General features: G+C 41.6%; 1 protein-coding gene across 1 annotated transcript in view; it reads right to left on the bottom strand.

The window, feature by feature from the left end:
- The window catches only part of GLP2R (glucagon like peptide 2 receptor), a 226,302-nt gene that overhangs the window by 131,039 nt on the left and 73,979 nt on the right, over positions 1–21,284 (bottom strand). The window contains exon 4 of the mRNA XM_029600258.1: positions 20,765–20,886. Coding sequence (XP_029456118.1) covers positions 20,765–20,886 — 122 coding nt within the window. The remainder of the gene's footprint in view (positions 1–20,764; positions 20,887–21,284) is intronic.

The raw sequence follows: 21,284 nt of genomic DNA, 5'->3' as shown, positions 1-21,284 counted from the left end.
TGTAACTCTGCTCTACCCCTAGTAAGAGTGGTGGTTGGGGAGGGTGTTCTATGTTTATTTATTATGCTGTTGTTTATTGTATGTTTTAATATTTTATTATTAACTGCTTTGTCTTTTTTTTTTTTTTAAAGGAAGTCTATAAATGTAAAAATGAAATGAAATAAAATTTAAAATGTATTCTATAGAAGGCAGAAAGAGAAGGGAAAAATAATAGAAACATTCAAATATTTTGTCCCCTTCTTGTATCTTCCAGAAGTCTTCATTTTCCATAGAGAAAGATGTTCAAGGATAAAAAGCCATGATATGAAGTTGGAAGGAGGCTCAGAAGAAATTCAAGGAAATTCCTTTTTATTAATAGGTTAGAGAGCGTACAATCTACTAACAAACAGAGTCATTCATCAAAATGCGTTATGGCTTTAACACATGCGATAACGCAATATCATGTGTTAATGCCATAAAGCATGTGATAATAATACTATCGTACGGCCTGAATGCAAATTTCAGGAAGGGGCAGTATTAGGGAGAAGTTTGGGCTGGAATTATTAAAATGAGAGGCACTATTGTACCATATGATAGCATAATGCATGCTATCGCATGGTTTTAACGCAGGAAATAACTACACTTTTTTCCTAGCATTAAGCTGTGTGATATGCCCGAAATCGCCATAACAAAATTTGCAACAAATTTTTAGAATTGCATTTCGGCCATTTCTGGGCTGGAGGGGGAAAGTGGAGTGGAGTGGAATAGAGAGGGAGAGAGAGATCCTTTGGGGATGCCTTCATAAGAACATAAGAAATTGCCATGCTGGGTCAGACCAAGGGTCCATCAAGCCCAGCATCCTGTTTCCAACAGGAAAGTCTCACAAAGATGAAATTTTGTATTATGTTATCTCACCTTAGCTTGATAGTACCCTGTTATAGAGTCCATCAAGCTAGAGTTGGAGAACATAGTAGTAATTTCATCTTTGTGAGACTTTCCTTACTCAAAATGAAGTCTAATCTTCATCGAGGTATCCCGTGCTGTTCGTACGTCTCACTCTGCATGATAAACTGGCCCCTAAAACTTAAACCACCACCAACTCACCTCGTCTACTATGAAGGTCTTATAGATAGTTTCTCTATAAGAACATAAGAACATGCCATACTGGGTCAGACCAAGGGTCCATCAAGCCCATCATCCTATTTCCAACAGTGGTCAATCCAGGCTATAAGAACCTGGCAAATACCCCAAAACTAAGTCTATCCCATGCTACTGATGCTAGTGATAGCAGTAGCTACAGGGAGGCCCATGGAAAAGTAGCCCACCACTAATATCAGTGCCATGCAGACAGGCTACTTTTCCATGGGTCACCCTGTATTTTCTAGAGATGAGCTTCGTTTTTTTGTATTGGGTCTGATTTCGGTTCGGGCGCTTCGCTGCAAATTTTGTTTTCCCGCAGATCATTTTTTGGCAGCACAGATCGGGAAAAACGAGTTGGAAAACGAATCAGAAAAAAAATGAATCGAAAAAAAAATGAATCGGAAAAAAACCACCCCAACCCTTCAATTTTACTTTATTACAACCTCCCCACCATCCCGATCCCTCCCCAAGACTTATTAAAAGCCCTGGTGGTCCAGCGGGGTCCCTCAAGCGATGTCTCCCTCTCGGGCCGTCGGGCCTACCACGAATCAAAATGGTGCCGGTGCCCTCTGCCCTTACGATGTCACAGGGACTACTGGTGCCATTGGTCGGCCCCTGTCACATAGTAGGAGCAATGGACGGCCGGCGCAGGACCCTGCTGGACCACCCTAGTCCTTCTATTATCCGAAAGAGTAAATAACTGATTCACTCGTTCTAGGCCTTACATGATTTTAAACACCTCATTCATATCCCCCCTCAGCGGTCTCTTCACCAAGCTGAACAGTCCTAACCTCTTTAGTCTTATGTTTGAAAGTTATAAACAGACTGATGAGGTATTAAAGTTGTGGAGAAATGAGTTGATTTCTACAGAAAGTGCACCCCTTCGTGCAAACTGCAGTGCTTGCAGTATCTCTTGATATCTCTTGATAACTCCTGAATGAACAAAGAATGGCAAACCATAAACCCACAAAGACCATAAGATCAACAGAAACGATCCAAACACTTACAACAACAATTGGAAAGACAGAGAAACGAAAACAAAAATAAAACTCAAACATTAACTCTCAACCATTACGCACAACAACAACAAATCTCTCAGCAGCTATTTAACACTTTCCTTCCTACTCTTTAATGCTCAATCTATAATTAAAAAAATACCAATCGGCAACGACCTTCTCCATGATGAAAAACCAGATTTCATAGCCATCACAGAAACATGGGCAAAAACACTGATATAATACTAATTAATCAAATCAATAACTCTACCTATAGAACTTTTTCAATTCCCAGACCTTATGCTAATCATCAAAAAAAACTTTCAGATGAAATTAATCCCAACAAGCAATTGCTGTCCAATGGAAATTGCACTATTTAATTCTCTACATCTACAAATGTGTCTGGTATACTGCCCCCCTAATACTCTAGATAAAAACTTCTCATCACTTATTTAATTTTTCCTGAGCAAAATATCAATCAACAAACCCATAATTATTCTTGGTGACTTCAACCTACACATAGATACTTCCCCCCACTCCCCTGCCTGTACCTCAATCATTGACACACTATCATCACTGGATCTCAGTCAAATTATCAATGGCCCAACACACAAAGCAGGTCATACACTAGACCTAGTCTTCATCAACACTAACATTTATTTGGTCAAATCACCAAACTAAGATAACAAAAATACCACGGTCAGATCACTCTATCATCCACGCAAACTTATATTCAAATTGTAAACTAACAACAAGAAAAAGCACAACTAAATCCTTCTCATACCGTCCACCTTTTTGCATTGAAACTCTTTAAGCAAATCTACAAACTGAACTAACATAGACCTGTCAAACACTAAAAACAAGGCAGCGATTGTGGTGGAGGAAAGCACCCGGAGAGCCTTACTTTCTATTTCCTCGTTTCTATCAGCTACCCTGACGTCAGCGGGAGGGGCTGAGAGACGCTACAAGAGCGGCGTCGTAGAGGCACCTGAGCTGCAGCGATTGTGGTGGAGGAAAGCACCCGGAGAGCCTTACTTTCTATTTCCTCGTTTCTATCAGCTACCCCGACGTCAGCGGGAGGGGCCGAGAGACGCTACAAGAGCGGCGTCGTAGAGGCACCTGAGCTGCAGCGATTGTGGTGGAGGAAAGCACCCGGAGAGCCTTACTTTCTATTTCCTCGTTTCTATCAGCTACCCCGACGTCAGCAGGAGGGGCCGAGAGACGCTACAAGAACGGCGTCTCTACTAGGCGCGCCACCATCGCCGGCGCGCCACCAAAGCCGCGCACACTCAAGGGGCGCACGGCTTTGTGCGGCTTAGTTCGGCGTTAGGAGGCTTGGAGGTGAAGTCCTGCTGGAGCGTTTGCTGCCACAGAGGCAAGTAACTATTAACATTGATACAAAAGTGCGAACATCCTGTTATAAGTAATTGCAGAGTTACGATGCCGCCAAAACGGAAGGGGAGAGTAAGGGTGTTTCCTTCCCTACCCCCCCCCCCCTCTCACCTATTCAACAGGAAATTGTTCGGTTTTTGTCAATACCTGCATCAACTCCAGTGGCCAAGGAAACCGCTGACTCAGGTACTTTGGGAGGAGTATCAGAGTCCATGGAGGAGGCCTCACTGAGTCCGAATCTCGACAGACCACCTTTGCGCAGGGTAATAGAGGGCCCAAAAATGGATTCACCTGAGGGGCTCAATATAGTTGAGCCACAGTCCCATATTGAGAACATCATAGGTGGGACTGGAAATGAGACATTAGATCGAGTCTCAGCTGGTGGCTCCACAGTGCCCCCTGAACGCCCCGCTGTGGTAACATTGGACTTGCTGTGGGACATTATGACTAAAATGTCTGCAGATATAAAAGGGTTAGACAGGAAAGTGGACACAATGGCAGGGAAGGGTCAGCAGGATATTATGGAAATCCGAGATGTTGTGAAAAAATCTGAGGAAAGGATATTAATATTAGAAGATAGGGAGAAAAAGAATTTAGAATTTCAAAGCTTGGTAGTAAAAGATAGAGATTCACTATCTCGAAGAATAGAAATCTTTGAAAATAACAGTAAGCGCTTAAATCTCCGTTTGCTCAATTTCCCTCGGGTGGTTGGGCAGACATTGATGGAAACGCTGAAGAGATTTCTGATAGAAGCAGTGAATTTGTTAGAAAATGATATACCTGTTATCACCCATTGCTATTTTCTACCTAAAAAAGATCCAAACCTAATAGCTGAGGAAATGCCCTTTCAAGGCAACCTCACAAATTTTCTAGAAAGTACCAATAACCAGATAATAGATAGAGGTACATTAGTGGTAACTTTTCTTAACTTAAGTGATCTCAATAATGTTATGAAACAATATTTTGCCAAGTACCCTATCATGTTTCAGGAAAGTTTGGTAAAGATCTTCCCTGATCTATCGATTACTACACAGGCAAGGAGAAGAGAATTTTTGCTATACAGACAAGAATTGATTGAGATGGGTTTCACATTTACCCTGCGATATCCATGCAAATGTGTGATCAAGAAGCAACTAGATGTATACATTTTCTTTGTCCCTGACCATCTAAAAACGTTTGTTGAACAAAAGAGAATAGAAGTAATTCCCTCACAACCTAATGGTGAAGCATAGACTAATGCAGGAATACAATGTTATATTCTAGATATTGTTTCTTTATATCTCCCTATTATTTCAGTATGTCTCTGGTTTCAGATAATGAATGAAAAGTTTCTGTTTGATTATATCATAATTAGACTATAAGTATTAATGGAATTTTTTTTGATTTGTAATGAAATGATACTATGATATAGTTTAATAATTATGTTATATTTTCATGTCTAAATATGGAAAATCAATAAATATATAATTATAAAAAAAACAAAACACAACATCATCCTGGATTACCATAACTAGAACTGTAGCAGACAAGATAAATCCCATGATAAAGAAAACTATAAAAGAAACAAAAAGTCAGAACCTTTGGTACAATGAAAATATCCGAGCAGCCAAACGGAAACTCAGAAAAAAAGAGAAATCTTGGAGAAACAACAAAACCACCACACTACTAAACGCATACAGAACTCAACTAGCTGAATACAAAAAACTCATCCATAAAACAAAAAAAAAGACTTCTACATTAACATAATAAACAAATACCAACAAAACCCTAAGATGCTCTTCAACATAGTAAAAAGCCTAACCAAATCATCTTACGATGATCAGCCACAATCAACATCAAAGATCTCTAGTAACGACTTTGCAGACTTCTTTAATGAAAAAATCAAAATCCTCATAAAGAACAACCTAAAAAATGACTCACAAGACCAGAAAATACCAAACATTCAAACAAAAAGCTGGCCCAACTCTGAGATAGCATCTTCTTTAGAAGTCCAAATGATCATTAGAAAAATGAACCCAGCCAAATACCCTATTGACACCATTCCCATTGCAACGATAAAAAATCTCGAACAACCAATAACTAAGACAATAACTGAAATCGTAAACCTCTCCCTCACAGAAGGAAACTACCCAGAATGCCTAAAATCGGCAGTCATCAAACCCATTCTGAAAAAGAATAATCTTGATCCTGAAAATCCAATGAACTACCGACCCATATCAAACCTCCCATTCATTGCCAAAATCATTGAAAACGTTGTCCACACATGACTCACTGACCACCTAGAAGAAAACAACATCCTTCTACCCGCTCAATTTGGTTTCAGAAAACAACTGAACACTGAAACGCTTCTACTAGCAATGAACGACTTTGTACTCAAAGTTTTTGAAAAAGGCCACAGCTACCTTCTAATCCTACTCAACCTTTCTGCAGCCTTTGATACAGTAAACCACTCCATAATGATTGACTGTCTATCCAAAATTGGAGCTAAAGAAACAACCTTACAATGGTTCTCCTCTTACCTATCACAAAGATCCTACCAAGTGCTACTCAATGATTCCCTCTCAAAGAAAATCAATCTAAATACTGGAGTTCCCCAGGGATCCGCTCTGTCAGTGACGCTCTTTAACATCTATCTGCTTCCATTATGCCACTTCCTATCAAATCTCAATCTGACACACTTCATCTATGCTGATGATATTCAAATACTAATCCCAATAAAAAAATCACTAGAAGAAACATACAAATTAACAACAACTTACCTAAACAATATAAAGGAAATACTAACCTACTTAAAACTCATCCTCAACTTCGACAAGACTGAAATGATTTTATTAGACAGAAAGAACTACTCTCCTTAAATACCACCACTCAACTTAATGAACCAAAATACGGTTATATCTCCAATTAATCATGCCCGCAACCTCGGAGTAATAATTGACAGAGAACTTTCTTTTAAAAACCATATCACAACAAAAATCAAAGACGGATATCATAAACTACTTTTTCTCCGTCATTTAAAACCTTTTCTTTCCAATAATGACTTCAGATCAGTCCTTCAATTACTAATTTTCTCCAACATAGATTACTGCAACTCACTCTTTTTCAATTTACCTCTAAACACTATTCGCCCACTACAGATCCTACAGAACGCAGCTGCAAGAATCCTCACTGGATCCAAAAAGCACGACCACATCACTCCAATACTTATTTCACTACACTGGCTACCAATAAGATTCAGGATTGAATACAAAGTACTATCCATCCTTCATAAAATTATATATGAAAAACAAGAAAATTGGCTAAGCTCATCTATAAAACTACATACCCCAAATAGAAACCTCAGATCAGCAAACAAGGGTCTTCTAAAAACACCATCTACGCGTTTGTTGTAAACCATTATGATGGAGTTATGATGATGAATCCGAATGACGGTATATAAAACTTGACAAATAAATAAATAAATAGATTGTTTATAAAAGTTTGGTCTCATCTGCTTTCTCTTGATGGCTAGCATTGAATTTGGACAGAAACTAATAAGGTATGGTTTCTTTAAACGATGAATAAATAAATACTTGTAATGTGTGTTAGATAAGGAATATGAACGGCTCTGAAGCTATCTTGTCCCTTTTCTCTGCATATAATGTATGTTTTGGACCTGAATCAGACTGGAATGCTTGTTAAATTCCCTTGTTTATAAATTTTGGTATTTTATCCCTATTAGATGTAATGAAATAATATAGATACTGTTTATTTAAGGAAGGAACTTGTATGGCAGAATGAGTTGAAACATGCAGTTATTTTCTGATGGCGTGCTTTTTGAACAAAGCAAAAGTTTGTAATTATTTATACGGAGATCTGATAGAGATGAGAAGCTTCCTTTTTACTCTTCTGCTTTTTGCCTTCTTTGCTTAATAAATAAAAAATCATATGGTTAGAACAAAATAGGATTTCTTTCTTTTTAAGTTAAGTAAAATATTCACAGTAGTTTCCTACTTCAGTTAGAAATAAAAAGGTATCTGGTAGCCATCTTTGTCTTTCCATGTGATTAGATTTAAAGATGAATCAAATTTTTCTTTGTACATGAGATTTTATTTCTACAGGTTAACAAGATATTTGCTCTGCTAGATGTGGGTGTGTAACGTGTTTTGTTAATAAATAAACTATAGATTGAAGTGTAAAGTAAAATATGTAGATCATTGTTTTACTGGAGCAGTAGGAGTAGCCCCACCCTCAGGAATTCACTCCTCTTTGAAGCAGAGAAATAAAATGTGAGTAGGGAAGTTGTTTTTAAAATGAACTGAAGGAGCTCTTCTTTTGGAATAGTTTTTGTTTGCTTGACACTGTAAATTGTTTGATGTTCAGGATACGTTAAATTATGTTGGCGTGAGTTATGCTATGGTAATGTGGAGTGAGTTATGCTATGGTAATGTGTAAGAGAAGAAAATAGATTAAGGATATGAGTTATTTAATTAAACAAATGTCATAAAAAAGAGAAAGAACATATACATATAGGGGTAGATTTTAAAAAGCATTTACTCGAGCAAAACTGGTTTTTGCTCGAGTAAATACACTTTACTCAAGTAAGTGGGCTTTTCAAAATTGCTACAATATATGCCATTGAATTGTCCATAGGATTTACTCAAGTAAGTGCACTTTACTCGGGTAAATAGCTTTTGAAAATTGCTACGATAGTATGTCACATTTACATGCGTAACTCCTTTGAAAATGACCCCCATAATCAATGCTAAATTATTTGTTAATTAAAAAGTATGTGAAATCCTAATGATAACAGATATATTTCAGTTTTGCCTTTAACCAATGAGATTCCAATTAAAAATTCAGAAATACAGGACTCCATGCCATGGTTTACCGATGGGTCTGTTATGTTCGTAGCAGTAATTTGCAACATAATTTAACCATATATGCTGATTTAGATTGTTTTCTCTCTTATACATTATCACCTTAGGAAATGGAACAGAGGTTTTATATTTGCAGATGGAAAGCAGCTATCACACCACAACTCATGGTAGCACCTCCTAGAGGTATAACTATAGAAACAAGAAAGTAGCTTCATGACTGTTCTTTGCTGAATTAAGGAATATCAGAATATTTAGTTTCAAGGAAACTGTAATTTCACTTTAATCATTACATTAATTTTGTTGCATGCCAGATTTTATATTTTCCAGGATATAAAGCCTTCTCTGCCATGTGAGATGTAACGCTTGAAGATTACATTTTTTCCCAGTTTGTTTTCTTTTCATTTCTGAATAGATCTATTTTGATTCTGACTTTTGTTTTATTTTAGATCGTTCCAAACACTTTCCAAATAATTTTTGGTCTAATTTTTTAGCTCAAATGTTTGTCAATTATTGTCTGTCTTTATGTGTTATATGTGTGTCATTACAACTGAAGAATGTAATGAATGAATGAATTTATGTAGTCAGTTCAGTGAAATATATGTTTTTATATAATGTCTGAGCACCTAAGTTGTTTGTGGTTTGGACTATTGCATGTTACCTTATAATAAAGTGGGGACATTATGCAGATTAGTAATATTAAGAGATTATTAGATGTAGGGAGTTATTGACATGATGGAATTTTCTCATTGATTAATTTGAATTTGTTTTACTCTTATATTAGGCTTTAATCCATAACATATGCATCTAACTTAATAATGAGTTAAGAGGCTATGCTCTGATGTAAAAAATGCACTATCCTGAGAGAACTGTATACGCCATATGTCATTGATTTAAAAAATCATCCCATCCTTTGCCACAGAAGTCATCTTGTGTTGCACTGGAGGTGGACCCTTGCCTGGTGCAGGATTGGTTCAGCCCTCCAGTCAGACCCGGAGAGCGACTGCCACCAGGAAGTGGAGCACAGGAAGAGACAGAGGCTAGCTGGAACTTCACCAATAGCAAACTGGGGTTTCCTCAGGTTGAGCCCTTGGTTACCCGGGCCTCCTGGTCTTAGGTGGGCCTCGCAGGGTCTCCTAGAGAGGAAGTTCAGAGGAGTGCCCACCACGAACAAAGGTGCACGGTCAATGTCCAAACAGGGATGTCCAGAGGTCGCAGGAGGTCAGAAGAGAGTGTCCGAATGGATAGTGAGGATCAAGGCCAGATTATCAGTCCAGAATGGACAGCTGAAGCAGGGGTCAGTACCTATAGTCAATCTGGGCGTAGTCAGGTCAGGCAGAGGTCAAGTTCCAGGCAGCGATCAAGAGTAGTCAGGTCAGGCAGAGGTCAAGTTCCAGGCAGCGATCAAGAGTGGTCAGAGAACAGGCAGAGGTCAAATCAGGCAGCAATCAGGAGTAGTCAGAGAACAGGCAAAGGTCAATAATGTGAGATCAATCTGAAGGGTACTACCAGGGATGGAGAGACAAAGGAACAGGAGATGCTGGAACAGGAGACACAGGAGATGCTGGAACAGGAGAAACTGGAACAAGAGACACAGGAGACACTGGAACAGGAGACGCTGGAACAAGAGACACTGTAACGAGAGCCCTGGAAGGCAAACTAAGGAACACTAAAGTGTACGACCCGATTGCCAAGGCACCGTTTAGGGGAACGGGCCTTGCCTTTTATACCTGGGTTGCGTGATATCATCAGGAATCGTCGGGCTCGGGTTTCCCATGCTTGGCCCTTGAAATAGGACAATGTCGGCTGTGTGCGCACCTATGGGCAGGGCCAAGGAGCAGGAAGACGCAGAGCCTCTATGGGAGCTCCACTGTGAGGCCGGCATCGGAGACGGTGAGCGGGGGAGCCAGGGACGCCATGAGCTGGCTGCGGCTGCGGATGAGGAAAGCCCGGAGCTTATGGATGGGAGAGAGAGGTGAGCAGGCCCTGCCATGGAGCGGATGGAGCCGGGAAGAACAACATCTTGCACCCTTCATTATATGGACCGAAATGCTTACAATTTATACCTGATTTTTTCTTTGTTTTTCTTGTTCTATGGGAGGTACCTTTATTTGCCATGTGATAACTGATTGTTATAACAGAAATTATTTTTATGATATACCTAGTCAATATCTAGTTATGTACCTATTTGCAGATGCCACTATTTAGATTTTCAAGTTAATGACATAGTCTGAATTAATGCAGTTTTTATTAGTGCCTCCATTCCAAGCATTTTGTAGCATTTTCCAGTCCTATAACGTCTAATACGTATATGCATTTACTTGTTGAGTCAGCTACATGATTATTTGATATGTTCTCCTTCACCTTTATCTATGAAAGTTGGTTTGATCACACTAACCAATTGCCCTGTTCCACTGCTTGCCATTTTATAGTGTGATATGTCTTGGTGTGGATCAAATGTTCCCTTGAGTTCTTGATTCTTTGCCTACTTGTCCTTTTCTCTGGATCTTCCCTTCTCTGTTGTGAACTTTGTTGCATCAGTGATGGTTCAAGAGGGAAGTATGATACTGCCACGCCAGCATATGTCAAATACATGCTGTTCTGTCTGCTGTAAGGAATGCAGCTAATTGCAACTATTGAATGCTTCTTATTTCTAGCATTCTCTTGCTTGCCCTACTGCTGGTGCCGCTGCATAAGTCTTTTCTCTTATTTCTTCTTTTGCAGCCTGGTTTATGTTTTTCAGTATTGTGGCACTTCTGTTTACCTGTATTCCTATTGTTGCCTATGACCAGACCATGTCTTATGTTTTTCAACACCTTTCTACTTCTGTCCCTGGTGCTCATTATGAGACTGTTTTCCTTGCAGAGACTCACCCATTATAAATGGTGCTCAATGTAGCAGGGATGTGCAACTATATTTTCTATACCTTCTTCCATAATAACTTCTCATTGTTCTTTGTATCCTTATGCTGGTTCTAACTAGGGATGTTAATCGGGCTTCGAACGATTGAAAATATCGTCGATATTTCAAAATCGTCAGAAATTGGGGGCTTCCCCAAAACGATAGGAAAACCCCACGATATTGTTCGTGGGGGGTGGGCGGGAAAAACGTCACACAAAAATAACCCCTAAACCCACCCCGACCCTTTAAAACTAATCCCTTAGCTTCCCCCACCCTCCCAACCCCCCCCCCCAAAAACATTTTACAGGTACCTGGTGGTTCAGTGGGGGTCCCGGGAGCGATCTCCCGCTCTCGGGCCGTCGGCTGCCACTAATCAAAATGGCGCCGATAGCCTTTGCTCTTACCATGTGACAGGGTATCCGTGCCATTGGCCGGCCCCTGTCACATGGAGGGAGCACTGGATGGTCGGCACCATCTTTAAAAATGGCGCGGGCCATCCAGTGCTCCTACCATGTGACAGGGGCCGGCCAATGGCACGGATACCCTATCACATGGTAAGGGCAAAGGGCCATCGGCGCCATTCTGATTAGTGGCAGCCGACGGCCCGAGAGCAGGAGATCGCTCCCGGGACCCCCACTGGACCACCAGGTACCTGTAAAATGTTTTTTGGGGGGTCGGGAGGGTGGGGGAAGCTAAGGGATTAGTTTTAAAGGGTCAGGGTGGGTTTTTTGTTTATCGGCTCGGGCACAGCCGATAAACAAAACCATGATCGGGCCAGACAAAAAAAAAAAACACGATGTGAATCGGAACCAGAATATGAACCGATTCCGGTTCCGATTCACATCTCTAGTTCTAACACTATTATGTTGTTTCTGACTTAGTCAATACTATATGTGATTCCAAACATTTTTCCTATAATGCTAGTCTATGTCTTTCTTCTTTTCTTTTTTGTCCACTATAAAGGACTATCATTCTCCCTGTACCCTTTAAGAGCAATTTCTTCCTTTTGCAAGTTGTTTAGTTTTTTCATACTGTCCTTCCATGCTCATGTAATGTAAACTAAAGTTTAAGACTAATGTCATAATAATGCAGTCATGCTTACAGTTCAATGACAGAGCTGAATGACATTTATTGTAACTAAGCCTTAATGCTGCCATTTACTACCAGAGGACTGCTTATATCTATGTGAGTGTCATGTAAATTATTACAAATCTAGAGGGAAACATGATCTGCTCTAAACACCCAATACAAACCAAGGGTTAGTAGTTAGACTACACTTTTAGGCCTACTTGCCGTGGACTATCCTCACAGACCTGTCACCCTCTCTGATACTTTGGTGTGCCACTCTAGCCATTTGAAAGTGGCACAAGAGGGAAATGATATGTGTGCCTGAGTCTGAACCCAACATAGAGACTATGGCTCACCCAGAATCCTTTGCTGCCTTGGCCTGCTTGCAGTTCTGATCATGGGAATCTTAACTGCCCTATTGACCCTGATTTGGAGAACTTATAGGAGACATCTGGGCTGCAGCAGGAGATGTCAAAAACGTATGATGGAAGGTCATGGGGTCACAGAAAAGGAGAAGGAAAAGGTTAGAATCTCACAGGCTAATGTTTCCACTAATTGATACCAGCAAAAGCAGAGTCTTGGAAACCTCCCTGAGGATGAAAACCTGACAGGACAAAGGACTAACAGAAGATTGACGTGAACATCAGGCAAGTGGGCCTCAATTTGGGAGGGGGATCAGGGTAACTTAGGTTTAATTTATCTTATTTTGACACAAGAACCTTAATACATGGTACTCCCATCCATAGATCCATTTTAGGGATTATTGTATGTTTTACCTATAAAAAAGCAGCACTCACTGACATACAGAGAGACACAGAGTAGTGCTTCTCTACAGAGAGAACTGCGACTCTGTTCCTCCCGAAGATACCTGCATTGCTTATTGATATGCAATAATAAACTTAAATTTGTTTCTACTAAATTTGGTATGGTACCTTTGTGTTCATGGGGCAGCGCCTTTAAGCTGATTTAGCACTTAACAGAGGTTAAATTAACCACCCTCCAGTCTTCAGGTACAATGGATGATTTTAATGATAGGTTACAAATTTTTACTAATAGATCTGAAACTTCATTTTTTAGTTCCTTCAGAACCCTGGGGTGTATACCATCTAGTCCAGGAGATTTACTACTCTTCAGTTTGTCAATCAGGCCTACCACATCTTCTAGGTTCAATTAATTTGGTTCAGTCCATCTGAATCATTACCCATGAAAACCTTCTCCAGAATGGGTATCTCCCCAACATCCACTTCAGTAAACACCGAAGCACAGAAATCGTCTCTCTCTCTCTATCGCAGGGCACAAAACGTTTACTGCACCAAGCGATAATACCTATGCAACGTGCTATGTTACATGATGGTGCGATAATTCTAAACACTTCCTTTTTCTTATCGCGGGCATTATCCATGAGTTATTATTGCATTTTGATGAATCTAGGGGAAAGATAGTAGTTACCAAAACAGTAGCAGAATTCAAGTTCATAGAGCTTTTGCTCTACTGAACATGTGTGGGAATTCCCGCCTGGGCATTGTGTCATGGGCCCCTTTAGTCTTTTTTTTGTCTAGGCTTCAGCAAAGGCTATCGGCGCCATTTTTAATACTAGCAGCCAACGGCCCGAGTGCAGGAAATCACTCCAGGACCCCCGCTGGACCACCAGGGACTTTTGGCAAGTTTTGGGGGGGCCAGTATTCAAAATGGCGCCGATAGCCTTTGCCCTTACTATGTCACAGGGGCTACCGGTGCCATTGGTCGGCCCCTGTCACATGGTAGGAGCACAAGATGGCGCCGGCCGTCCATTGCTCTTACCATGTGACAGGGGCCGACCAATGGCACCGGTAGCTCTTGTGACATAGTAAAGTTAAAGGTCACCAGCGCCATTTTGAATACTGATTTGTGGTAGGCCTGACGGCCCGAGAGGGAGACATCGCTCGCGGGACCCCACTGGACCACCAGAACTTTTAGTAAGTCTTGGGGAGGGATCGGGATGGTGGGGGGGTTGTAATAAAGTAAAATTGAAGGGTTGGGGTGTTTTTTTTTCCGACTCATTTTTTTTTTCCCGATTCGTTTTTTTCCCGATTCATTTTCTGACTCATTTTCTCCGATTCATGCTGCCGAAAAATGACCCACGGAAAAATGACATTTTTCAACGAAATGCCTGAACCGAAATCCGACCCGACATGGAAAAACTAAGCTCATGTCTATGGCTTACTACATAAAAAGAACTCAGCCACATCATCAGGCCTCACAGCTATTTATCTATTACATTCCTAACTGTCTGGGCACTTCATTTGTCAAACTAACATTGTCCAATTGGCTAGCAGACTTTATTGTTAAGCCCTAGCAGACATCAAGATTACAGACTCATCCAATGAGGCTCATCTGAGAGTAGTCCTTATTGAAGACATCTGCAAAGCTGCAACTTGACTGTCAGTGCACTCCTTCATATCCCATCCCTATCTGAACAATTTATCAAAAAGTGACAGTAAATTTGGACAAGCAGCTTTGCGTAGCTTGTTCTCCCATTAGTCTACTATCTACAGTGGAGTATGGGTTGCTAATATGAAGGCTAATTCAGCTCTGCTTATTAATGGAGAAAGTATGTTTGCTTATTGTAAACAGTGTTCTCTGTAGATAGCAGGATAAATTAGCCATGCTAAATACTCACCCGCCTCCCTGATGGGTCAACTACTTAGCTACACTTAGCTCTAAAATTGACTGAGGGGACTCATGAGTGTAATATATATTTATTTATTTATTTATTTATTTAACAGTTTTTAATATACCGACGTTCGTATGGCACATCACGCCGGTTTACAAGTAACTCAATTAAAGGAGGAATTACAATGAACAGGGGGCCGGGGATGGGAGCAGGCCAGAAAGGGGAGGGGGGTAATGGAGACAGGAGAAGAGAGGGAAAGATAGGTAGCGTGAAATAGAGAATAAAGAGCAACCATGAAAACAATAGAAGGAACTTATTTACAGAAGGATCTATTTACAATAGTTACATCTAAAAATAATATTAATTACTTCAGTTTCATTGAAATACTTTATAAAATTGCAGAACGATAAAAAAGGGAGGGCAGGCAGCGGGAGGTGGAGAGGTATTTGGTCGGTCTCATGGCTCAACCTGGACACTGCCTGACTCTGATGCTCTCTCCACATAAAATGAATGCCACCATCTCTGCATCCTCCTGCTGCACTGTGCTGATCCCTAGAGTGTACATGCACCACTGGCCTGCTTTAATAGGCCCTGAGGTGGGAAATTAGCATTGTCGCAGAAAGATAATATCACTGGGGATTTAAAAACTAGCCACACTCCTAGACCCCACCTCAGCAACAGGTCCACCTCCCTTGCAGTGCATGTTGCTACCTTTGTGCTTTCTCTCTCTCTGTTTCTGTGACTCCTCTTGCTATCCCAATTCCTGCTCCATGTTCCTGCCATCTTGCCTTGCCAATCCTCCTTGCCCTCTTTCCTTATATCCCTGCTGTCTTGCCAGGCCACCCTGCCTTGTCTTTTTTCCCGGTGTGCTGTCTTGCCTGTCTCATTTGTCTTGGCCTGGACATGGATACTGTGTGCTCACTTCCCTCCGTAATCCTTAGCCTGGACCCAGATACTGTCTGCTTGCTGCCTGCCCTCACAGTTGCCAGTACCTGAACTCTCTCTGACCACTCTGTAAGGGACTCTCGCCTAAGTCCTACCAGTCCCTGGAACCCAAAGGCTCAATCCACAGGGACAAGGCTGATATAGGTGAAGCTCCAGTTCCAGACCCTGAAAGGGCGTGTCTGCCAGCTGTCGGCATGGGCCTAGTTGGTTTGCCTACCACTCCACAGTCTAAGGGCTCACATCCATGACAATGAGGCAACAACTATGCTGGAATTCCTGTACATGCTCAGATGAGAGAAGAGTGCATTCAGCGCCATTGGATGTCACCGACATGTCATAGCTAATTCATCCTCCTGTCTATGGAGAACACCGATTATGGTAAGCAAACTTGCTTTTCAGTTTAAAATTTTCCCACCTCCAAATTAAAAAAAACCCCTTCCTGGCTCTTCTCCCCAGCCTCTGGACCCCTTATCTCTTACCCCATCTGCATGTCTTCATAGGGCAAGAGCGATACCCAGTCGCTTCTGCTCCACCAGTTCAGTAATACAAAATGACACTCGCCAACCTGAGGCAGATGCCGTTTTGGATTACTATCATAGAACAAAATGGCACTAGCTCAGGTCAACCAAAGTCATTTTTATAAAGGCACCAGTGGGGCAGGAGCAACTGGGGGTCACTACTGCCCCTGAGGAACTGCTGATGAGGTACGAGGCTGGTTGGGATGGGGGGAATCTAAGGGCAGGGAGGATCGAGTGAGGGCCTGGAGAGTCTTCTTTCTTTTCACAGTAGTGGAAGGAGGTGGGGCCCAAATCTAGCATTTTTTTTTTGTTTTGGTTTTACTTCTTTTTTTAAATGTTTTTTTTTTCATTTTAAACAAACATAAAAAACAAACAAAAAAAGAAATGAATACATTTTCAGGTGGCAGGGAGGGGAACATCCACTGCAATATTTAGCCTCCCCACAATAAAATATCATAGCTTAATAAATGACCTCCTAAGTTGGATAAATAGCAATATTTAGACTTATCCAGCGAAGTTAGCTGCAAAAATTAGCTGGGATATTCTGCAGTGCAGCCACACCACTGAATATATCTGGATAACGTTTTAGTTAGCTGGATAAATTTACCTGGCTAACTTTAGATCTGCTCTTAATGTGTTACATCTTATAGTCAAAAGGTCCAATTTATTAAGCCACATTATAACTGGGTGTGAACGCCTGATTTTAAATACAGGCTTTAGCTCTGAAATTAATGATGCGATAATTAAAGGACATAAAGCCTTTGGCATGCTCCCTGATGGAGCTCTGATCTTATACCACCCTCCCAATGGCTGAAATGGCCTCCTTTTAATGACATTCCCACACTTCCATCCCTCTGAGTACTGTAATAGTTCCCTTGGATCAACATCCTCCTACCACATGAGTGTTGAAATGACCTCTTTGGGTTGATATCCTCCAAACCACCATACCAACCACCACCCATATCCTTCCTCTCCTGTACTTACCCCTAGCAGATCCATGAAGGATCTGTTTAATAGATCTTTGGAGTCGGGCATGGTCTAGTGGCACAGTAATGAGACCAGGACTGGTGCCCTTTCCATATGTCACTGTCAGGGCAGGTGAGCTCCCACCCAAGTCCCCACCTGCTCCCTTTTCCAGGTCCGGCTGATGAAAGGACATGTCATTCCTACCTGGCTCCCAACACTTTAAAAATGGAATCATCCACCTGGAGAACAGCACTGAAGAAAGGCGCCAAAGTGATGTTACTTCGAAGGTGTCCTCCAGGCAGACTGTGCCATTTTTAAAGTGCCAGGAGTGACTTGGCATTGCTCTTGCCCCTTTACCAGCCAGACCTGGGAAATGGTGTAAACGGGGACCAAAGTAGGAGCTCCACAGACACTGCAGTGACATGGAGAAGGGACTAACCCCAGCCTTGGCCTCAGCGCTGGGCTGAGCCTTGGCGCCAGGGCTAGACTTTGGTGCTAGGCCCGAGTTCAGCTCATCACCAAGGCCGTGGCTTGGGCCGGTGCCTTCTTCATGTGTACGGCTGGGGCAGTGTTTTGGCCCAGAAAGACCCAGCTAGGGCCACTGGAGGCACTTTTTTTTTTTTGGTTTAATGTTTTTTTCTATCCGGCAGAAAAGCAAACCCCCTAAAAATTACACAAACCAAATAAAAAGAACAACAACAAAAAAGCCAGAATGTCAAATGAACCAAAAATTATGGCGCTGCATATCCCTAACATGTACTGAATTTAGTTTCCTTAGATTTCATCAAAACTTTTGATACTGTCCTGTATAACAGGCTCATTAATCGCCGGGAGGTAGATCCCAAAGTAGTAGCTTCAATTAGAAACTGAGCCATAGAAGACAGATGCTAATGGTAAATACAATTCACTCTGAAGAGAGAAAGGTGATAAGTGAAGTGCCTCAGTCCTAGGGCCAGGTCAGTTTAATATCTTTATTAGCGATTATTGTAGAGGAGTTGGAGGAAAAATTTGCCTTTTTGTGGATGACACTAAAATCTGCAACAGAGTGGACACCCTTGAAGGAGTAGACAGAATGAAATATGATCCAAGAAAGCTTGAGGTATGGTCTAATATAAGGCAGTTAAGATTCAGTGCCAAAAAGTGCAGAGTCGTGCACTTGGGGTGCAGAAATCAATGGGAGTGGTGAAGAGATGATGTGCACTGACCAGGAGAGGGACCTTGGTGCCATAGTGTTGAATGATCCCGAGGTAACAAATGATGCTTGGATGCATAGGGAGAGGCACAACCAGCAGGAAGAGAGGTAATAATGCCTCTTTACAAATCATTGGTGAGGCCTCACCTGGAGTACTGTGTTCAGTTCTGGAGACTGTATCTCAGAAGGCGTATAGAGAGGCTTGAAATGGTCCAGAGAAAAGCAACAAAATGGTGCAGGGTTTATACCTCAAGCTCAAAGAGATGAGACTGAAGGAACTTAATATGTATACCCTAGAAGATAGGTGAGACAGGGGAGATATGATATAGACATTTAAAGACCTGAAAGGTATCAATGCACAGGAAGCCAAGCTTTTTCAATGGAAAGGAAACTGTCAAATTAGAGGTCACAATATTAAGCTCCAAGGGAGTAGATTCAGGCACAATGTTGGGAAGTATTTTTTCCTGGAGAGGGTGATGGATGCCTGAAATGTCCTGCTGGAGGAGGTGATAATGACAGGGCCAGTGACAAATTTCAAGAGAGCATGAGATAAACACAGAGGATCCCTAGTGGCAAGAGAATGGTAATGAAGACACTGGGCAACCTTCACTGAGCAACAGTTGCAGCCCAAAGAGGAGTTGATATGGCTGCTTTGTGCTTCTTGGAAGGCATGAAGGAATCTGCACAGAGCGGCAGTTGAAGCCTAAGGGGGGACACAATGGGAAAGGGAGTGGGGTTCCATGTCAGGAATTTGATCTACTTTGGGTAAATTCGCATAAAATCACTTCTGGATAAACTAGATGGGCCTTTATCTGCCATCATTTATTATCTTAGGAAATCTTTCATATGATGTAGCAGCAGCACTTCTCTGTCCTATCCACTGGCCCCATCATCCATAATGGCATTCGATGACCGCAAGCACATTTTTGCCCTACATCTTCAGATGATATCATCAGAAACTGTCCTCTTCTGTCTCCTACACCACTTGGAAGACTTTCTACAGCGATGTCAGTTCAAGGGGGCCATTTTCAGCACTCAGGGATGGAGGGGAAATTTGCCTAAGGATGACATTTCAGCATGGAGAGGTGGGGGAAGGGGATACTTTGGCCCACTATGAGCCCATTAAATACAAGGTAGAGACCTAGCAGAGACACTGATAACTGCATTAAACTCTGATAAGGCATAGGCAGGCTAACTCCAGCTCTTGAAGAGTAGTTAAGTTTTTGCATTAGGATTCACACATATCATATGTGTTAACACGATTTGTGCTAATCTAGTTATATACTAATGAGCTGTTTTGCATTAATTAACATGGGATGCAATTTATTATTTTATCTCTGTTAAGGAGGGGTCTACATTAATAGCAACACAAGCATTCTAGTTCTTCTCACAAACACTCAGAGTGACTTACAAGTATAACCATAATATCATAACAAAATAGCATGCAATATGGGGCTGATTTTAAAAGCCCTATGCGTGCCGGGCCTATTTTATAAAGGCCCAGCAACACGCGTAAAGCCCCAGGACGTGTCTAAGTCCCGGGGCTTTACAAAAGGGGTGGGGTGATCCAGGGGCGGGGTAGGGCCAGAGGCCTCCGGCACAGTTGCCATTTGCTGCTGTGTTGGAGGGGGGGTTAGGTTAGGGTTAGGGAGCGGAAAGGCTAGGGGAAGGGGTGGAAGGTCAGGCTAGGGGGTAGGGAACGGGGGAAGCCCGCGGGGGTCGGCGCGCACAGGGTGCACAATTGTGCACCCCCTTGCGTGCACTGACCCCTGATTTTATAACATGTGCGTGCATGTTATAAAATCGGCCATACATGTGTGTGCGCCGGGTAGCGCGGACACATGTATGCCTGTGCGTAGGTATGAAAACTCACCCCTCTGTGTACAAATACTGTATTCATCACCATCAATGCACTTTAATAAATAGGCCCCAGAGTTAGTATATCTGCAGATTTTTTAAATTTTCTCTCCATCCTATTAGATTCATTTATTCTATCAATTAGCTTTTCAGAGATCTTTCACTGTGCTTTTCCTGTGAGAAGATGAACAATATTCAATTCAATCTAACAAAAATATTTTAGCAATACTTCATGCAAGACTCTGTAGAAGATTTAAAGGAGATTTATTACATTAAGCAGGAGAGAAGCCCGATGCACTCACAGTTTGTTTGAAGTGATTTTTTTCAGAGCATTCTGAGTGGTCTCGCCAGATATCTGTAGAGTTCTCCCCCTTCTGCCAGATGCCCTCATGGGAGCAGTATCTGTGTACATATCCAGTCGTTCCTGAGGTAAACAAACACAGCTTTAGACAGGAAGGCCAACATGTAGGTTACCAGCCCTTTTTCAAAAGGCTTTCTTTCTTTCTAGTTTATGGCAAAACTCCTTTGCAGCTATGGTCAGGTATGAAACCAGGTACTGGAGGAAAATAGAGAGAATAAGAGATGCAAAGAGCATCCTCCATCCCCATTCTGTGAATATATGTAAGTTAGTGGTTGCAGAAGTGTTTATTAAGCTAAATATTTCCCTGCCAGCAATACCTAAGTTCAAAGGACACGTGGTAGGTGACATGTAAACAACTCTTTGCAATCTTTTTGTTTGTAAGGAATGCCTAAGAGTTGAAGCCAGCAGATGTTCGTTTGAAATCAACTTTATTTATGATGAGTACTTGAGAGCTGTATTTC

This window comes from Rhinatrema bivittatum, chromosome 4 (genome assembly GCF_901001135.1).
Source record: "Rhinatrema bivittatum chromosome 4, aRhiBiv1.1, whole genome shotgun sequence".
NCBI classification, from domain to species: domain Eukaryota; kingdom Metazoa; phylum Chordata; class Amphibia; order Gymnophiona; family Rhinatrematidae; genus Rhinatrema; species Rhinatrema bivittatum.
This window is presented reverse-complemented; position numbering and strand designations above follow the sequence as displayed.